We start from the raw sequence: 21448 nt of genomic DNA on the forward strand, positions 1-21448 counted from the left end.
CGTCCTGTCCAATGTGTTGATGGTGAGCCGGGACTGGGTGTGGTAGTGCAGGGAATGTTCCCAGAGAGAGCCCCATCATGTTAGCTCAGCTGGTGTCAATGCAGCCAGCGAGGCGTAGCCCGGCCTGACTCAGCGGCCCCGAGGCTAAGCTAGCTCAGGTGACATTCACGGTCATACCTGGGTGACGACAAGCCTGGCAGTGCCTGGCAGGATACCGTGTTAAAAAACAACTGTGATAATATGTGTGTGTGTGTTTGTATTTGTGTGTATATGTGTGTGTGTGTTTGTGTGTGTACTAGGCAATCCTACATGCATGTGTTAATGTGAACTGTGCCATGCTGTCCACTATGTGTGTGTCTGTGTGTGTGTGTGTGTGTGTGTGTGTGTGTGTGTGTGTGTGTCTGTGTGTGTGTGTGTGTGTGTGTGTGTGTGTGTGTGCGTGTGTGTGCATGTGTCCGTGTGTGCGTGTGTGTGTGTGTGTGTGTGTGTGTTTACGTTCGTGTGCTCACTACAGGCTTTTGGATGATTGCATGTGTGTGTGGGAGTGTGAGAGTGTGTAGAGGTGTGTAGAGGTGTGTAGCATATACATACTATACTCACAGGGAGGCAGACTGCGGGCTGTGTGGTGGCAGGGGAGCAGACCTTTGTTCAGCAGACAGTGGGCAGCCAGCATCTCTTACTTCACTCATCGAGTAAGCAACACACAGGACACCGGCAGCAGCCTGCTCAACCCGCCAGGGGAGGTTCAAGGCTCGGATCGGTCGATGAGTGGCGGAGTCAGTCGGAGAATCCATAATCGTTTTTGATATCACCCTATGTCGGACGGCTGGCTGAAACATGGATAGTCCTTATTCCATGGCAACACAATGAACAGGGAGATTGCTGATAAAATATGTTGCTGGAAGAATGGAAGAAAATGAGCATCTGAAGTGGCTTCCGGTGAAATCAGTTCTAACCAACGTCATTAGGCAGCTTGTCTGGAAATAGGGGGCATTTAGCTCTAAGATACCTAAAGGTAGACTGTGGTCCAAGGGTATCGAACCCTGAACCCGTTGGTTCAGGGTTGCACACTCTTACCACTAGACTACATACTAACGACTATTATTTTTCTGTATGTCTTTGTGTGTGTGTCTGTGGCATTGTTTGAGTGTGTGTGTGTGTGTGTGTGTGTGTGTGTGTGTGTGTGTGTGTGTGTGTGCGTGTGCGTGCGTGCGTGCGTGCGTGCGTGCGTGCGTGCGTGCGTGCGTGTGTGTGTGTGTGTGTGTATGTGCACGCGGGCGTTTGTGTGTGTGTGTGTGTGTGTTTGTGCTACAGGTATAAGATGCTGAACCAGGAGGAAGGGGAGTACTACAACGTACCCATTCCTGAGATAGACGATGTCAACCTAGAACTCCGGCACAAGTTTGAGGTGAGGTCAAGAGTGGTCAGATGGGGTTCATATGATGGGTGACCAATCAGAGCAGGGATGGGCAACTGGCATCCTCACTCAGTGCGGCCCGCATCCTCACTCAGTCAGGCCCGCACATAATAAAAAAAAAATAAAGAAATAAAGAAGAATAATAATTGATTGAGTTACAGAAAACTCGGTCAAGAAAGATGAGAAGAATTCATAGAATTCGAAGGCAAACCCATGCGTCTAGTTTGCTTAGAAGCGATATCAGTCATTAAAGATATCCACTTAAGTCGCCACTACAACTACTACAACTGCTTGTTGGGTTTGAGTTCATTGAGTTGTTGCACTTAATGTTGGGCCACTGTTTTTCAGTTTTTTGACTTCATTGAATGATGATGTATGTGAGCCCTTTGTTTGAGCATGGAAAACATGAAATTAATGTATGTTGGTTCAATCAACATACCGTACATAGGTTATTATTCTGGATGATTTTTTAGGTAGTGACCATCCCCAAAATGCACCAGAATACAGGAAATCATATCCACCAAATTCAAAATTGTGTAGCTTCTCTCAGCTCACGTTTAGTTGAAGTGTGCAGTCATGTGGCCCTCCGATGGTTATGATGAAAAATGTGGCCCTCTTTATCATGAAAGTTGCCCATCCCTGAATCAGAGAGTGAGATCCAGAGATATGTCTGGAGAGAGTTTTGTACACTTAAGAATACTTGATCATTTTGTCACACCGAAAACAACAATATTTCACAAAAAATGCAAACACAGTGTACGTTGTAATTAACAGATGTAGGTCGTTTTTGTAGTTTACAATAAACAGTCACATTCATATAATCCGTCAATTACCCTGTCCTAATATTTCTTCATTTATTTTTTTCTCACTTATATCCTCCTTAATCTCTTCAGTTAATTGGGGAGTTGAAGGGGACATACGCCCTCTGGTGGTGAACAGGTGAATGGCTACCCTTGAATAACAGTTTCACATAGCAGGATCGTATATGTATCTTTGGACTATCTTTGAACAAAACAATATACTGTTTCGAACAGAAACATCCCAGACAACCAAATACATCTGAAACAGTTGAAAGGCTATTGGACATGGAAGAGAATGGCCCTATATGTGTATGAGTGAGGAGATAGTTGAAACAGGCTAGCTTATCTGTACTATCTTTGGTTATAAGAAGAGGATAAAAGGCAGAGCCATAGTGCTTGTTGTCCTCATTTGAAAAGATGGCTTTTGATTTCTGTGCCTCGAAGTTTCCGCACAAGCTTTCATCCACACACACACACACACACACACACACACACACACACACACACACACACACACACACACACACACACACACACACACACTAGCACACACACACACACACACTAGCACACACACACACACACACACACACACACACACACACACACACACACACACACACACACACACACACACACACACACACACACACAGCCTCAGTTGCCTTGGAAACCAAGGTCAGGCCCATTGATGTTGATCATCAAATGAAAAGAGAGAAGAGGGTTTTGTTCTCAATAATCGAATTTCTCTTTTTTTGTTAGAGGTGTGATAATTAAGTAAATATATAAGAAGCAAATTCATTTTAGCACATAATGAGTTTAATTCATTCACATTTATCTTGAAAATAATGACCAAGTACATAGTAATAGGAATAATTATAATAAAAATAATCATCAGAAATGTTAAATGACTAACATAAAGCTCTCTTAATTAAATAAATTCTTGATCCAGTGACATATCTATGTACATGTCACATGCATAGTTAACCGGGGGTTGCTACGGAGCAATTACTGAGCGGGTTCACAGCGTTTTAGCTTTTCACCGTGCTAACAAGTTAGCATTCTTTCCTCCTTTCTTCTCTTCTAGGCCTGCCAACTAAATATCCACTATCTCAAGGTAGCACTTCTGCCTGCTTCCACACTGACTCTCTAGATCTGTCTCTCACTCTCTCTATCTCTCTCTTTAATGAACTTTATGTTTGCTAATCACCTTGCACGGTGTGTCCACCAAGCATGCTTTTCTCTTCTGCGTTAACAAACCACCCTTTGGTTATTTGTTTCAGTATGTTTTTTGTCTGCGATTTCCGTGAGGAATCAATTTACTAACAATGGCCGTCGCCTCCACAGCACATGGCTGAAGCAAGACATTTCTCTCCTTTCTCTTTACTTTAACCTCTCTCATTTGTGCCTTTATTGTTTACAGTTGCTGAGTTTGAGTTATTTAGCCATTCCACAGAGCTTTGTTAGTATATTTGTAGATGTAGCATTCTGCATTCTGGTGGGCTCTAGTGCTCTTTTCCATCATTGCACTTTGTCAATAGACCTCTGAAGATTAAGCCTCCGAGGCTTTGGTTCCCTCGGTCAAATGTCTATGGGAAATAACCCAAGGGTTTTTGAATGATCGTAGATAACAAACTCTGTAGGTGGCGAAGAAGTAAAAGCTGCGGCACGTTTTGAACAACACACTTTTTACATCTAGTTTTGACTGGAATTTTGGATTGTTGTGCCGTTAAAGTAGTAAACGATTATTAATGCTATTTTACCGGCACCGACAATCCAAAAACCCAGCCGATGCTAGATTGAAAAAGTGGGTCGTTCAAAACGATACACAGCTTAAACTTCTTCGCCACCTACAGAATTTGCTATGAACGATCATTCGAAAAAAAACACCTTGTTATTTCCCATAGACATTTGACGAGGGAACCAGGAGCCTCGGAGGCGGGACTTATTCTTCAAAGATCGATGGCTAGGAGATCCTCACCCACTCGCTCCTCATCGTTTTGGAGGTTGTCCCACCTGTTCCTCATTGGCTTATTGTGTGGCCTTTGCGCTACCCTCTATAAATCTAGTCCGGCCTATAGAGTGGCGAAGTCACGCCCCTTCCGATAGGGCTCATGGGACCTATGAGATCGAAAAATATGAATGGGTGTCAATGGAGAGAAAATAATTATTTTCTGGTCCCAGTCTTTATATGCCCTGGATTACACATATGTTGTTTGTGGATTTAAATGATAATTTTTCATGCAAAGAAAACTAAAAATGTTCGTGAAGAAGTTTGATAATTTTAGGTTTTATGTGAGGCCGCTTTGTGAACTACAGCTCTTCGCTGCTTTCGACGCATATGATATACGTCACCACACCCGCCCTTGGAACTCGGCACAGAGATGCCGATCTCTCTGCCCCACTTCACCGCTTTTTCCAAGGGGAGGATAAAAGCATCGAAAGAGGTGAAAACCATTATAAGTCGGGGCACGTGCAGAGTTTCAGTTATGCCGATGGGAAGATTGTCGGTCTTCTCCACGCCAGTCGCAGGGAGCATGACGTCACATACGAGCCGTGTAGTCTTTCTCGTTGTGTTTTCTCTACAGCCTTTATCTGAACAATTGCACAATAAACGGTCGAACTCTTTGCATGAAAAATTATCCTTTAAATCCACAAACAACATATGTGTAATCCAGGGCATATAAAGACCGGGACCAGAAAATAATTATTTTCTCTCCATTGACGCCCATTCATATTTTTCGATCTCATAGGTCCCATGAGCCCTACCGGAAGGGGCGTGACTTCGCCACTCTATAGAACGTTAGTAGTAGATGAAGCCATGGTTAAATTTACAATCTGTTGGGCTTGTTACTATGCAGACTAGTTGTTTCATAATTTTATTATTTAATCTAATTCATCTTATAATTATATTATGAGATGTGAGCCAATGAAGTTTGACTCACCGTGATAGATATCATTTTTATAATTATTTTGAAAAAGGATTATGCATTCATTATGGATTTTAGGTTTAATAAGTGGCTTAAGCTTAATAATATAATAACTTGTTGTATGCGTAAAAGTCTATGATGAATGAAGTAAAGAATGGTGTGAACCGGAACTTCACATCGTAAGCGTTATTTCTTAGCCTCTCCACATGATGGCAGCACTTGGATAGTTTTTAAATGTTGGGGTTAAGATTTTATCGCAGTGGGGGCTCAAACGGCAGTTTGTTGTCCCTTTATCAGGCTCTCTTAACTGCATTACATGGTTTTCATGCATCAGTATATTTAATGTAGTTGCTATTGTCACAGCAACAGTAAAAAAACGAACCCTTGAAACTTGTGGACGACAGATTTTCTCAAGAAACCAGCTCATCTGGTCTGCCTGATTTGTCAAAACATGATCACGACTTTCTGATCCCATTCAACACTCCAAACATAATTGCAAGTAGATGTGCCGGCTCCACCAGTTGCCTCTTCTCCCCTGTAATCTGACAGTAACAGAAACCAATTTGAGCCTTAATGGCAGCTACTGCATATTAATAGAGTTATAATACAAAAAATACAATCAGCCGCAATTTTTGCTATTAGGAAGAAAATAGACTAACACTGGCTAGTTTATTTGATTGGTAAATAGCTATACAATTCCAAATATGGCTATTATCAGAGTGAATATAAACCATATAAACACATATTGGATAATTACACAAGATTGTCAACAAATAATTAATCGTTTCCCGCTGAAGGCTATGTTTGATGTTTGATAGCCCTGAAATTATACCCCAATTTCCATCCTAGGACGTTTGCGTTAGACAACCATTCAATTAATTTCAAACAAGTCGCAACTCCTTTTTTTCCAAGTCCTCAGTTGTCTTGAACACATTATTGCCCAGTGTGTGAAAAAAGAAAACCAACACAAAACCAAAAGAAAACGGACAGTGCAATCATTATAATGACAGGGGATGCTGGGACCCCCCACAGTGTCCTCTCCTCCCTCCCTCCCCCCTCCCTCCCTCCCCTAACTCCACAAGCTTTCAAGCGTTTCTAAATTACACTAGCAACAGAGCTGTCTCTGTCGTTAGCGTGCCATACGCGACATCAGCCAGCCAATGGGAGGTCGGATATTGAACCGAGGGGCCGACCATTGGCACGTCACATTTTACTAATTTATGTCACTTTGTTGGTCACATTTTTGTTGCTTGTTTCATTACTAACAACGCTAATGTTTTCAGAGGCAGAATGTAAAGGAGAACTGTCTGTCCGTCTGGTACGAGGTCTCAGTACCGGTTCCTATATCTTAAATGAAATGTAAACAAACTCTGAAATAAAGGGAGAAAATCCTGTTCATTTCTTTTCATTGCTCTTTCCTTAGAGAGCTACCAGACGACACCAGAGCAGTGCTTGCTCACTGTCTCCAATATTCTCCCTTGTTTACATGATCTGACCTGCTGAACTGTTCATTTAGGGTTAGGTTTTTTCATTGTTTCAAAGACCAAAAAAAAAAAAAGGTGGTTGTTCATGCATGCAGATGTACTCTGAACTAACCTTACTAACATTGTGCCCTTTCACAATGTAAATGGTTCGATACATTTGGCACACCATGTACTTTAACAGAAAAAATGACACAAACAATCCTAAAATGATTCAACCCTGATACTGTCTATCACATTAAATCACTACGGTATGTGTGTGTATGTGTTTGTGCGTGCGTGCGTGCATGCATCGGTGTGTTTGTGTCTGTGTGTGTATGTGTACGCTCGGTGTCTGTGTATGCAGAAAGCCAAGATGGGTCCCGGTAAGAAGATGATCACTCCGTCGGACCACCGGAGGTTCAGCCTGCCGAACATGGACCGAGTCCGCCTCAGTGACTTTCACTTCCTGGCGCTGCTGGGGAAGGGAAGCTTCGGCAAGGTGAGCGCCATGGCAACGGTGACCCTTGAATACAACCGACAATATGACATGGGTGGCTTTGTTGAGGTTGTGGTTGGATATGGTCATTCGGAAAACGGGGTCATATAACATATAAAGAATAAACATATAAACCCAGTTGTCTACTATCGATGTTGTCCACCCACCCAGGTGATGCTGGCAGAGATGAAGTCAACAGAGGAGCTGTACGCTGTTAAGATCCTGAAGAAGGACGTGGTGATCCAGGACGATGACGTGGAGTGTACCATGGTGGAGAAGAGGGTGCTGGCCCAGAGGGATAAGCCCCCCTTCCTCACACAGCTGCACTCCTGCTTCCAGACCGTGGTGCGTCCCCAACCAACTCTGACCATAACCCGTTGCGCAACAGGGCCAAGTCTCTCCTTGCCTAATCCTAACCAATTAGTTGTGCTGCCTAAACCTAACCAAGAAGTTGCGTTGCCTAAACCTAACCAGGAAGTTGTGTTGCCTAATCCTAACCAATTTGTTGTGTTGCCTAAACCTAACCAAGTAGTTGCTTTGCCTAAACCTAACCAATAGATGAAGGCAAGCGATCATTATGTGTGAATAGTCAGAAAAGCAAGGTCCCCTATTTTATTATTCTACCAGGTGTGATGTTGATTAGCCATGATTAAATAGCAGGGGTCCTTTAAGTAAACAGAAGGTTAAGTGACCAAACCAAAACCACGTATAAAACCTGAGTATAAAAATAAAATGGTTTGCAAAGGACATCTTTTGTCTAGTCCTTTTGCAATATGCTGACCACTATGGGCCAACAATGAAAAGGCAATCCTCTTTTTAAGTTATGATATTATTAACATAACACCACATACTCTGATTGAATGACCACATGTGAACACTTTTTGTTTTTTATTTTGAAAGTTTTGTTTTAGGTTAGTGTGAAAAGAAGTGTGAAACATGTTGTAGCCCCAGGTGTTGAGGGAGGCACACAAGCAACCAAATAGACCCTTACAAATACAAGTTGTAGTACCCTGTGTGTTGTAGTGTACTGGCTCTCAGAGTGTCCTCTAAAACGGCTTCACTGCTTGTGTTCTGGCTATAGAATTTAGACACAATGTGGAGCGATTTCATTTTTTATGAGAGGAAATATTTGTGTGTGTACATGTGTGTGTGTGTGTGTGTGTGTGTGTGTGTGTGTGTGTGTGTGTGTGTGTGTGTGTGTGTGTGTGTGTGTGTGTGTGTGTGTGTGTGTGTGTGTGTGTGCCTGTGTGCGTGCGCTGATCATCACTCATCAATCGTAATTTCCATCAGAGGTTGTAGGAGGAGGGTTTATACAAGCATGCATTGCAACTTTTATTTTCCATGAAGTGTGACATTATGGATAAGGTTCTACAACATTTTCTATTCTGCAAAGGAGTGGCATAATGATGTTACTGTATCACAGGCCTATTATTGTGACTCATTTATTTTTAACAAGCTAAAAATTCAATGCTTCTGAGCTTATTTTTCTGGTTTTTAGAATCGCAGCAACACGGCTTCAACACCTGCAACCTGAGAACCAAAGCATCCATCAACCACTCTCTACCTGTACCTTACTCTGTCTACAGGACCGGCTGTACTTTGTGATGGAGTATATCAATGGAGGGGACCTCATGTACCACATTCAGCGTGTGGGCAAGTTTAAAGAGCCCCAGGCAGTGTGAGTACGACCCTGCACGCCAAACCAGCTGAATATTCAGGGGACACTATGTTTATGTGCTACATCCTGTCACCCCAACCAATGCTCAACATGTTTTGCGTATGTTCGGCAACTTGTGGACACCATGAATGGGATCAGACTTTTTCTGCAAAGTATGTCCGAAAGCATTCTGAGGTTTATCACTTTCGCTACAGCTGAATCGTTTTGTGTTTCTGAAGCACCTATCAACACAGCTTTCAAGGGACTAACAAACTGTTGGTTTGCATACAGCTGATTACGGTGTTTAGTCACGGATTATGTTCCCCAAGATCATGAGGGAGGATCCACTCCTGTTTGCACATATCGTCACCCTCTTTAAGTAATGGCCTAAGTCATATTTTCAAGTTGTTCAGAAAACAGAAAAAACTGAACCATATATAGAGTATATGATATTTATGAATCATTTCAAACAAAAAGGGTAAGACAATAGATGACTATTGATATAGAAATAATGATTCACACTCTTGACATGATGATTTAGGCTAGAAAATCATTTTGGCAAAAAAGTGACTTATGCGGCATTACTTTAAGAGGGTGACGATATGAATATTCACCTATGTTTCATCACCTATGTTTCATCACCTCTATTTCATTGACTATGTTAATGACCAGGTGTATTTTGAAAAGGTGTAACACTATGAAAGTAGCTAGATACATGTGAGAAGTATTGAGTTAGGTTTTTGTACACGGTTGTGTACAATTCAATAGACCGACAATAGACATAAAACAGAGACAGTTGCGTATCACCAGACAATAGTTAGTAGGTTTAATAAATAGGCTTTCAGTAGAAGGTGCTGTTGGCATGGAAAGAGAGTTTACAATGTATTTAGACATTTTCCCTAACACTGCTCTGCGTGTAACCAATCACCTGCTGGTTTTGTTTATGCACGCACTAAAACACTTGTGTAAATTGGGAGAAGAATCTGGAATTCCAACAGCTGGTAGCTGCATGTGTTCAGGGGCACTGTCTGCATCAACGCTATTTATTTTCTATGCGTTAAGTGTGTTCCTCAGGAACGCAACCAAGAAACATCCTTTGTAGAGATGAGCATGTGGTGTGTAGCAGCAGAGTCGTGCGGTGATTGCTCAGACCGGTGCTGATGACTGTACCACAAACCACTACAGGCATCAAGAAGGGCTGTTGATTATGGATTATTTCAACCTCTTTAAACCCCCGGTTCCAAAAATAAATCTCAGTACAACCAGGCAAACGTGAGAGAACCACATTTAGAACCTGAAGTGACGCACGCCGAAAGAGTTAAGTGATAAGGATTAGGGATGATATAGATCTAACAACATATACTGTTTTTTTTTTGTTTGTTTTTTCAGATTTTATGCTGCAGAGATTGCCGTGGGCTTATTCTTCCTGCACAGAAAGGGAGTCATCTATAGGTGGGTTCGTCATTCATTTTCATTGCATGTAAACAGGAATTACTTAGCAAGCCGCCATCTTGGCTTTAAATGCGAGCTGTCATTGGATTTTTATACAAGTTCCAAAAGCTGTGTTATTACCTGCAAGCTCTAAACACAATCTATTAGTATTAGTGCGAACTTAGTATAAATTCGCACGATTAGAGAAGAGAGTTCATTTTAAAACAGTAACCGGGCTCCCGATTTTAATAGGGATGGTGAAGTTAACACACACACACACACACACACACACACACACACACACACACACACACACACACACACACACACAGACACACCGAACAGACACACATACACATGCACAAATCCCCCAAAAGATGTGTCCACACAAACTACTACATCTTCTCATTTCCAGCCAGTGTCCAGAGAAGAAGAGGAATACAAGGCAATACAATTTTATGAAAGAATTGACATTGACAATTGACATGCAACAGGAAAATATTTCAGAAAAGGAAGAGGAAAAGAGTGTCACAGACAATGTCATTTACCAATATTCAGCACCAGGAGAATGCAGATGCGTCTGAATATTGAGTTGAGGACAATGACTGATTGTAATTTTACACAGTGTATGTTTGTGTGTCTATGGGCATGTGTCTGTGTCTGTGTGTGTGTTTGTATGTGTCTGGGTCTGTGTGTGTGTGTGTGTGTGTGTGTGTGTGTGTGTGTGTGTGTGTGTGTGTGTGTGTGTGTGTGTGTGTGTGTCTGTGTGTGTGTGTGTGTGTGTGTGTGTGTGTGTGTGTGTGTGTGTGTGTGTGTGTGTCTATGTGTGAGAGTGTTTTGAGACAGATAAGCCCTGAGCAGAGCGTGGAGCAACACCATTTTATGAATTATCATTCATGTCGTTTCTCTTCTGGTGCTGTGTCAAGCTATAGGCGAACGTGTATCACTTGTAACAAAGTGATAGCCTGTGCTTCTCAAAGCACAGGCTCGAGAACAATCGGCAAAATCAATGCAACATCAATGTCCTTTTTTCCATAACAAATGCAGTCAAGGGAACAGAACTAAATGGAGAGAAGCTTCTGGGCAGTCAAAATATGTTCTTTGGCTAAATATAACTACATAAATGTTCAATCATCAGGAGAGTGAAAAATAATGGTAGGTTTCATGTTGGTAGTCAAGTAGAGTCGACCTTTAAAACGGGAACTTTAATCAACGGTTAATTGGGGTCACCTTGTTACAACAGAATATACGCGCTCCTACAATACACACCCTAACACACACACCCTGGTCTGTCCGGCAGGGATCTTAAGCTGGACAACGTCATGCTGGACTCTGAGGGCCACATCAAGATCGCTGACTTTGGCATGTGTAAGGAGAACATGTACGAGGGTATGAACACGCGCACCTTCTGCGGAACGCCAGACTACATCGCCCCCGAGGTAAGACGCCCACCCGAGTAACCCGAATCCAGTCGGGCATTTTCCTTATTTTCTTTTTATGTATTTTTAAAGTCAGCTGCTCCTTGGTTACAACTCTATCGTATGACTTGGCGCTTTTCTACCCGGAAATAAACAGAAATAGCTCTGCAATGCTGTCTGTAGACACCTGGATGAGAATGACAGTAGTTCAGTTTCCGGTCAGATAAAGAGTGACGGTGGAGTCAGTCCCTGCCGGTCACGAGGGAAATGGTGTTGTATTTAAGCCATGTCATTAAGGACCAGATTGAGCCTAAGCATCAGGCTCAAGTTATTCGGGATCGAACCTCAGTACCTTTTTTCGACTGGGAGTCAAACCCTATGCTACATTATCCTGCCCAGACTGCTCCAAAGCACCTGCGTAGGTGTGTGTTTACATGCGTGGCCCTTTTTTTCAAAAGAGTGAAACTTTTTAAAAGTCTGATACTTTTGCACTTGTGAACTCTGAGATTTCTATTAACCGATGTTAAGCCTCTGTTCCTCTTTTTTAAATGATCTATTAAAGATTTGCACCCAATAACAGAGTGATAATGGTGTTCTTAAACCACTTTCGGACTCATTACTGTGTACTGCGCTGTGCATACAGAGCGAGGGCGGGGACGCGCTCATGTTCAACCGTGGACATGCAAAGATACAGATTTAGAATCTGGCAAATTTTGTTACTTATGGTTTTTTATATATTATAAAAGATTGTAGAAGTCAGGTGAAAGCCTCTTACTAGTAAGAGGAAAAACATGATGATGAATGCAGTATATGTTCTGCACGTATTTACAAGTTTATTCACAAATTATATTATTTATATGAATTGCTGTATCATAGTTAATGCGTCATTCATTTGTTTTGACTAATGGGTGAACAAAAAGGTCAGGTTCTTGAGGCTTGTATCAGCTTACTGATTAATTATTCCTTCACACCAAACACATAATCATAGACGATCGTGGTGATAATAATAAGGGCGAAAAATAAGAAGGCAATTTTAAGTAGTAAGTGACTATCAACGATCATGGCTTAAACTGAAATTTAAGGATTTCTTTCTACTTATTATACATATTTTACATTGCTCCCTTTTTGAAACAGACAAAAGCTAAATGCAGTTGTAAGCCTGTGTATGTGTGCGAGTGAGTGCGAGTGTGAGTGTGTGTGTGTGTTTATCTCTGTGTGTGTGCTTGTATATTTGTGTGTACACATGTGTGTGTGGGATGTGTGTGGGTGTGTTGTTAGTGTGTGGGTAACATTTGTGTGGGGAAGTGACGATTGGTTGGTAAATTGGATGGTTGGACAGCAAGCCTTTTGTTATGGCAGTGGAAAATAGCTCAGCGTGTTTTCCACAACGGTGGTCACATACGACTTGTGTGGAGAGAGAAGAGCTCTGCTGTGTGGCAGCACAGCCTTAAATCATCTCTCCAGCTTATCACAACGTCAGACCCCTGCCCTGAAATTACTAAAACAAATGTTGAAAGCATTTAAATTCTTGATTGTGTATGGGTGACTTATCAGGGCAAAGGCTTGAACTGAAACCGCGATGATGTCTTTAGTATGTCTGAAATATAATGTTGTATTGCCTGCGAAGCTATATTCTAAGGGGCAGGATAGTATTATGCAGTGGTTAGGGTGTTCGATTCCATGCTTAGGGGTTCTGGGTCTGAACCCAAATGAAGGCATCCTTGAGTGAGATACCTTACCCCATCTACACCTTACTAGCTGCGTTTCCATCTAAAAGGTGATGCGAATCTTTAGAAAGTTCGCAAAAAAGTAATTCGAATTAGGTGCGTTTCCATCAAGTGGTTGGAGCGGAATAGGGTGATGACGTTACACGTTGATGTCGGCAGGGTTGCTATGGCCGGTCGTTATGCGGAAATCGGAAAGACTGTCAGTCCTGTGTGTTCAAAGTTCGCTACGTCACAGCTGTTTCGAAAAGTGTGTTTCCATCTCCCATTTTGCGAATTTACTTTCTTTCGCATTTCTCAAAAACCACCTCAAGCGAGCGGATAAACCTTTTTGCGATTAGAGGATTTTTATGCGAATTTTGGTGTTTCCATCATCGTTTACTGATTCGATACTTCAAAGTTCGCATAAAATCAGGGGGATGGAAACGCACCTACTGTAATGCTTCTAAAAGAAATTGGCTAAACGATTGAATAGCACACTGAATGTCTCGTACAGTGTATGTGAGTACGATAGACGAATAAATTAATCACAACTTTCTTTATATTTGTGTTCAGGAGTTTATGTCAATAAATCAGATGTGTATCCTTCCTCTGCATTTCGTTCCCTTGATAGATCATTGCGTACCAACCTTATGGGAAGTCTGTGGACTGGTGGGCGTATGGCGTTCTACTCTATGAGATGCTGGCAGGACAGGTAATCACCTACTTTTTCGTCTTTCAGGAATTCAAAATTGGTTAAGATTAGTGGTAAGATTAGTATTGCTGATATTGAAATATTGTAAATAGGCCTATTGAGTTGTACTCAAACCTACATCTCACTCATGAAAATACTGCTACTGTATTGTGTACACAGTTGTTTTACATTAGGCACATTTTCTTAACCACTTGGCAGAATACAGCTGGTGGATGGTTCTATGAAATTATATATATCAGGATTGATTGGAGTTCCTTTGTTAGATGGTGAATGAGTTAGCGAGTAAGTGAGATACTCAGTTAAATAGTTAGGGTTAGGGTTAGTGAATGTGAGTGAGGGAGTGAGTCAGTAAGATACTGAAACAGTGAGTGAGTTAGTTTGTTAGTAAGAAAGTAAGTGAGTGAGTAAGTGTAGTTCCTGAGATATCTAGCTAATGAGTATGTTAGATAGCTAGTGAACTAATTAGTTGGTAAGTGAGTTAGTGGGTTATCATGAATAAATAAATCATATAATAATAATGATTATAATAATAATGATTTACTAAGTAGTGAGTGATCATTAATTTAATGAATGAGTGAATCGAGAATCCCACTCAGTGTGTTTACACTGAGGGGGCACTCATGGATTCCGCTTTCAGAGTGGTCGAAGACATCTATATTTTATAGGCTCTGCCATACCATAGGTGAAAGAAAAATACATAACAGATGCAAGAAACTAGAGACAAAATCTATATGTCTCTCTCTTTAGAGTGAGAAGAATAGCAGCATTATGGATGAAGGTCTGTTATCAACATGCTCAACGCACACTCACACTCACAGCCACACACCTCTGTTGACACCTCACATACAGAGCTGTCAGAGGAATCCATGAGTCATATTAAATTAAACCTGTGTATAATGAAGCCGAATTCCAAGCCTTTTGGTTTCCTGGCAACAGATCTCTCAGTTTGGCTTCCAACGTAAACGCATTGGGGCTTGCTATTCATCTGGAAACCTTAACAAGTTACCCCCCCATTTTGTTTCTAATGTCTCTGATTCTGACTTGGGCACACATCAGATCTGCCACCTTTGCGTGTCGGGTGTGTAATACATGCTCTGTTTCTGTCATGTGGGGAAATGGCCAACATCTCTTCGGAAGGGCCTTCCTATATGGTGGTCGGCTGTGTCATTGCTGTTTGGCTTCCCATGCGAGAGCAATAGCGTGCCTCAGAGTTATACCTCATTTTAGTCGCCGTAATCAAGGATTGTGCAAGGTTCATAATTTATGAACCACAATATTACAGATAATATTCATATCTTGTAAAAGATGAACTAGCTAAAAGAATAAGACATTGGTAAAATTAAGAATTGCGATAAAGATCTGCTAAAAAATCTCTCTCTCTCTCTCTCTCTCTCTCTCTCTCTCTCTCTCTCTCTCTCTCTCTCTCTCTCTCTCTCTCTCTCTCTCTCTCTCTCTCTCTTTCTCTCTTTCTCTCTTTCTATCTCTCTCTCTCAGCCTCCATTCGATGGAGAGGATGAGGACGAGCTGTTCCAATCCATCATGGAGCACAACGTTTCTTACCCCAAGTCCATGTCCAAGGAGGCCGTCTCCATCTGCAAGGGAGTGAGTCCTGCTTCCAGAGCCCTGCTGGAGTGCTGCCTTGGTTTCGAGGGGTTCAGCCGAGGAATCTCCCGTTGATTATAATGATAGGGTGCTTTTGTTAGGATTATTGTCATACCAACGGGCAGATCTAAATTCTGAAAATGGAATTCTAAATTTAGCATCCACACCTGTGAACAGGGTTATGTCAAATAGAAACTTAGAAATGAGATTTCAATACATTCTTTAGCCTTTATCATTTTTAATCATTCCTCTGGTGTTTTTCCTTGCAATGGTGTTAGATGATTTCATGTAATTGTGTTGAATTGAATTAAGTGAATGAATAATTGAAATAGTTTTGATACCAGGATTCTAAAAAATTGTACATGAGTCATTCAAATTATTAATATTGTTCCTGAGCACCTGCAGGAGAACCTGCTGTCTGTGAGCTGACATCATCACACTGCAGCATCACCACGGGCGTCAATTTTGTAATATTAATATTCACAGACAGGTTCAGCCAGTCTTTTGATATACTCTACCATCACTTCCACACTTAATAGTGTGCCTTGCAGCTTAATGGACCCCAATAGAAGTATAAATTAAAATATCAATGTTTCCTCTCATGGAAAAAATAGAATGCTGAAAATGGCTACATCAAAGAGATTGCCATGAATAGGCACTTCCAATCCCACTTTCCATCTCAAAGCTGTGGGATGTGTGAAGTTTAAGGGGATATCATTTTTATTCAGCATTCACACACAAAGAGAGAAAAAGAAAAAGAGTGTGTTTGTGTGCGCGTGTGTGTGTGTGTGTTTGTGTGTATTTTTGTGTGCCAGTCATCTGATTCCATAGCCATATCAACTAGTAGTTATGAAGCTGAAACTCACTGAAGTTTAAAACCTCATAGCATCACATGTATACAATCCCTTATATCCGTCTCTCTCCTACTACTCCCTACTTCCTCAACTCTCCCTCCTTCCTGCCAATGGACTCTCTCTCTCTCTCTCTCTCTCTCTCTCTCTCTCTCTCTCTCTCTCTCTCTCTCTCTCTCTCTCTCTCTCTCTCTCTCTCTCTCTCTCTCTCTCTCTCTCTCTCTCCCGGTCCTGTAGACAGAGTAAGGGACTGGAAGCAAGTTCTTGTAGTTCTTGTTTGATGCTATGATTCTCAGGTTACAGCTTTTACCGATGTTGATTACCGGTTGTGCTGCGATACTAAAAACAAGAACGGAATTTGGCAAATTTGTTTTGAACGTGATAGTTTCTTTTTTTTTTTCATAGTTTAATTTGTGACAATAATAGGTCCGTGGTATGGTACAATTATATCACTGATTTACAGAGCAGAAAATGTTGTATAACCTAATCCATAAAGTCTCACTTCATACACAATAAAAGCTGTAATGCTGGCGTATACACCCTCCTCCTACAACATGTGATTTCCCTCTCGCTCTCAGCTGATGACCAAGCACCCATCCAAGCGGCTGGGCTGTGGGCCCGAGGCGGAACGGGACATCAGGGAGCAGGCGTTCTTCAGACGCATCGACTGGGAACGCCTGGCCAACAGAGAGATCCAGCCCCCCTTCAAACCCAAAGTGGTGAGGACAAGTCTGCGCCCCCAAAATACATATTGTATATTTGAACATGTTATGTGAATATCTGTGTATGTCGCTTCATAACTCTCATTCTGAATTTGAAAGTGTGTATGTGTGTGTGTGTGTGTGTGTGTGTGTGTGTGTGTGTGTGTGTGTGTGTGTGTGTGTGTGTGTGTGTGTGTGTGTGTGTGTGTGTGTGTGTGTGTGTGTGTGTGTGTGCGTGCGTGCGTGCGCATCTCGCTTTTGTACGTGCAATTACAAACTGTTTGTGTGCATATGTGTGTGCATGTGTGCACACAGGCTAAAAAGACCATTAAATACCAGCTGCAATCAGCACTCCCCCCCCCCCCCCCCCCGAACTACCACCCCCTCTGCCCCACGCTACCGCTTGTCTCTTCCTGTGACTACAAAGGGCTTCAGCTTACAGTTCGGTTAACCCTGTATCCTCTAAACACCCACACACACACACACACACACACACACACACACTTCTTCTCCCTCGTCTGTATCAGCTCTGCCTACTGAGACAAGGCACCGCTGGCCGCGGCTCAAAATAGCCAACTTGGGCAACAGAAATGCACAAACACACACACACACACACACACACACACACACACACACACACACACACACAACCCGTGCCCATGATTTCATGGCAGATGTAATGGAAGACGGGGAGGTTGAGTGGTGGGCTAATTTTGGCTTGGTGGACTCAGAAAGCATTGTGGGGTTCATGTGGGTGCATGTATTGCAAGTGCACGTATTTCCTCACTAATGGGACTGAAAACAGTCTACAGCCACAACACAAAGGCCCATTGAGATGTTATTGCGTTGGTTTTTATGTATTCTGCGTTATTGTACTTCTGAGTAGCAGCATTACAAGGCGCCCCAAAATGCATTTCATAGGCACAAAGGACAGGAAAATGTGTTTATTTGCGACCCATTGGTTGAAGCAATATTCAACATTTACATAGTTGCAGATGGGATTAGGATTGATTCGTCATACAGTTTGTTAAAGAATAGAATCCTGACGCAAGTAAACACGCATACACCTTGACAACCCAGTTCCATTCGCGAGAGGAATGTTGAATGTGCCAATCGGCTACGTGGTGTCCCCTGTATATTAAGCGTCAGCTATGTACTGTACATTGAATTTGAATGAGTCTGAATGAGTCTGCAGTCACATGACTGCCCCCAGTGCTTAAGATGACCTCGGCCCATGCTGCTTTGGGTTTGGCTTTTTTTCCGAATGCAATCATGATGACTCCTACGCCCTTCCCTTCAATATCTGGCTGTCAAATGTGCCGCCTTCCCCGACCTCCTGAGCTGACGGGGTTGACGGTCTCCGTGGAGAGCGTCAACCAGTGGTCCTTAGAACTAAATCACGCTGTGGTCTTCGTTATTTGTTCACATCCGCAAACAAGATGCCTGACCCCTACCGGCTCATTAACAACTTTTAAATGATCTCACGTTGAATGAGGGCATCTGCTAAAAAACAGACTCTCAAACCCACTGTAGGATTAACATACTATTTAGAAAATAACAAGATAAAATGGTGGTTGAACCGCACTGCATCTGACATCGATAAGACACGAAGAATAACAATTGTCTTCCCACGTGGTTGTCGTTTTCAGTTCAACAGTCTCCTCGTGTCTTTGTACTTCACAGGGCGGCAAGGGGGCGGAGAACTTTGATAAGTTCTTCACGCGCACCCAGCCCATGCTGACCCCGCCCGACCAGCTGGTCATCGCCAACATCGACCAGAGCGAGTTCGCCGGCTTCTCCTACGTCAACACGCAGTTCATCCACCCGTCACTGCACAGCGTCGTATGAGTGGACCGACGGCAGTTGAGAAGGAGGACATGGAGAACGAAAGATCGAGTGAGACAGAGGGCTATGGATAGAAAGTGGGACAACAACGGTGACTTTGCAGATATTCCACACGCCAATCCTTCAGTATCCTACGGTGGGAGAAACTCGTCGTGTCGTCCTCTACTCAACCCTCCGGGAGAGATCAAGGAGGAATCAAGAAAAACCAGAAGGGGAGAGAAATCAAGTCTCAATCATCACAACACATTTGCTGTTACTTTTAAAAAACGTCCATCTCTTTTCACCACAGCCCCACACATTCGTAAATATATAGATAATATATTCATATTCCTTCACGCCGGTATCCTTCATTACTCCGACTCTTTCCTGTGTTTTGAATGTGAGAAGCAGACACGGCCCTAATATGCCTTCTAGGTCCTGGTAATAAGATGCAAGATGTACATAACCCCAAACCACCTCTTACCATGCAAGGAGCTACGTCACACCCGACAGAACTTGACATTACACTTTTCCTGGTCCCTGTTCTGTTGTACATTCTTGACCAAAATGTCCTGCCATGGTTAAAATACATCCTGTTTATGTTTTCTATTGTAATATACAGATGGTGTGCTGTTACACGAGTGCCAAAAATAGACGTGGAGCTAAATAAGTACAAATCCTGCTGAGTTTATAGACAGCTGTATCAGTTGCTCAACAGTACTTAGGAACTACAAGGTCTCCGGCATATTGGACCGTTTTTTATCAACGAGTTCAAACCCTTTTCCACTGGATCTTTTTATTTTCACTATTCTTGATAGGACTGTGGGAATTACATGTGAACACATTTACAGAAATATAAAGAAAGTTACAGAGGAAGATGCAAATATTAGTATGTCTGATGTGTATGGGGAGTCAGAAATCTGTGGAACAACAAATATTGAGTATTAATTTGACTTGAACCTATATTTACTATCTCCATATTCACAAGGCAGTTCATTGTTGCATGCTTAATTTCTGACCCGGAAGGCTCTCTAGAATGCCATAAATGTCTGTATCATTGTAAACTGAGTATGATATATGTTGATATATAATTGTTGTATGTTTGAGAGAAGACTTTTAATCAATCGTTTTTTTCCCCCCATTTTGTTTTATATTAAGCTTTGTGATCCTCCATGTCTAGCGAGATTCACACCATTCATGTCCGTTCTTTTGTAAATATGTTTAAAAAAAGTTATTAGAAGATACCTTACTTCAAAATTGTATAAAACAAACTGAATGTGCTTTATTACCTTATGTATTTTGTTTTTGTTTTGTTTCGTCTCGTTTCCATAGGTTTTCTTTCGTTAGCCACTAGTATCATAAAGCTTACAATGCACCATATGTTTATCAGTGGTGCTTGAAATCAGTTTGATTCTGTCTCGCCTCGGTCTCCTCAAGTCCATAACAACCAGTCATCAACCAACCTGCTGGAAGCCAGACATGAGGTTGTATGGGGCCTTCGATGGCCGTCAGAACAAAGCAAAAGCCCTGTGTTTTGTAGCTTAATAGTGTGCATGTGTGCGACTAGGCCTGATCTAAGCATGACAAAGGCCCCTGCATGCTACAACTGGTTTCCCAGGTGTGAGGCATGGAGTACAGCCAACCGAATGCCACGCAACATCTTTCTTTTTCTACCCGTCGCTTTCTCTCTTGCTCGTCATGTAGCCTTCCTCCGTGCCGAGCTCCTTTTGGCTAGCGTTTAAACAAGCTGCATAAGCTAAGTCGATTTTGGTGGGTGTACCTTTCTTGTTCGGCTGGCTTTATGCTAATTGGGTTGTTGCCAAACTAACCAGCTGAAACTCGTGTTGTGGTAGCGAGGAGGCTCTGGCCAGCAGCTTGCTTAGTTTTGAGGCTGAAACCTACTTCATCCCTAAATTTGTTTGTTTTTGTCGTTCAGAAGCTGCCAATGTCAGTGACTCTGCACACTTTAGGGTCTTCATCCTGTAGTTACGTAATACTTACTATTATCGTACCTGATGTTTTAACTGTCACATTTGGACCAAAATTACATTTTTTTTTTAAGATGAGAAGATAAATGAATGTTTACAATGTCTCACATTGAGAACCAGTATCAGAGGAGACCAACCTGTGGGGCCCATGTTGATGTGCACAACATGATTGTCAGGATACCACAGTAGGCTTGAGTTTTTCGTTTTGTTCTCCCTTTCAGTGCCCCCTGCTTTTGGTAACCAGATTACTCTTGTTCCTCTGTTTATTGTGGTATAAAGGATACTGTATGAATAAAGGTATAAAATCCGATTGTCAAGTTTATTATTCCAAACGCATAGACAAAATAGTACTGACAAACACACTCTTTCTTCTTTAGGAAGACATTTTCGCTATAACTTTTATGGCCACAACAGTATTCTTAGTGCTTACAAAAGTATTATACCTATCTTAA

At 42.1% G+C, this 21448-nt stretch overlaps 1 protein-coding gene across 2 annotated transcripts in view; it reads left to right on the forward strand.

Annotated features, from left to right (window-relative positions):
* LOC132450382 (protein kinase C alpha type-like) overlaps positions 1-21304 on the forward strand; it is a 22481-nt gene extending 1177 nt beyond the window's left edge. The window contains exons 1-11 of one of the 2 annotated variants that reach the window (XM_060042475.1): positions 1315-1408; positions 2311-2356; positions 6975-7109; positions 7278-7451; positions 8693-8784; positions 10153-10215; positions 11495-11633; positions 13950-14030; positions 15525-15632; positions 17062-17202; positions 18868-21304. In XM_060042475.1, coding sequence (XP_059898458.1) covers positions 6984-7109; positions 7278-7451; positions 8693-8784; positions 10153-10215; positions 11495-11633; positions 13950-14030; positions 15525-15632; positions 17062-17202; positions 18868-19032 — 1089 coding nt within the window. In that variant the 5' untranslated portion in view covers positions 1315-1408; positions 2311-2356; positions 6975-6983 and the 3' untranslated portion in view covers positions 19033-21304. Of the gene's footprint in view, positions 1-1314; positions 1409-2310; positions 2357-3304; positions 3335-6974; positions 7110-7277; positions 7452-8692; positions 8785-10152; positions 10216-11494; positions 11634-13949; positions 14031-15524; positions 16686-17061; positions 17203-18867 lie in introns of those variants that run through there. The other variant, XM_060042483.1, reaches the window with a different exon arrangement.
* The last annotated feature ends 144 nt before the right edge of the window (positions 21305-21448 follow it).

Source organism: Gadus macrocephalus, chromosome 2 (genome assembly GCF_031168955.1).
Source record: "Gadus macrocephalus chromosome 2, ASM3116895v1".
Classification (NCBI taxonomy): domain Eukaryota; kingdom Metazoa; phylum Chordata; class Actinopteri; order Gadiformes; family Gadidae; genus Gadus; species Gadus macrocephalus.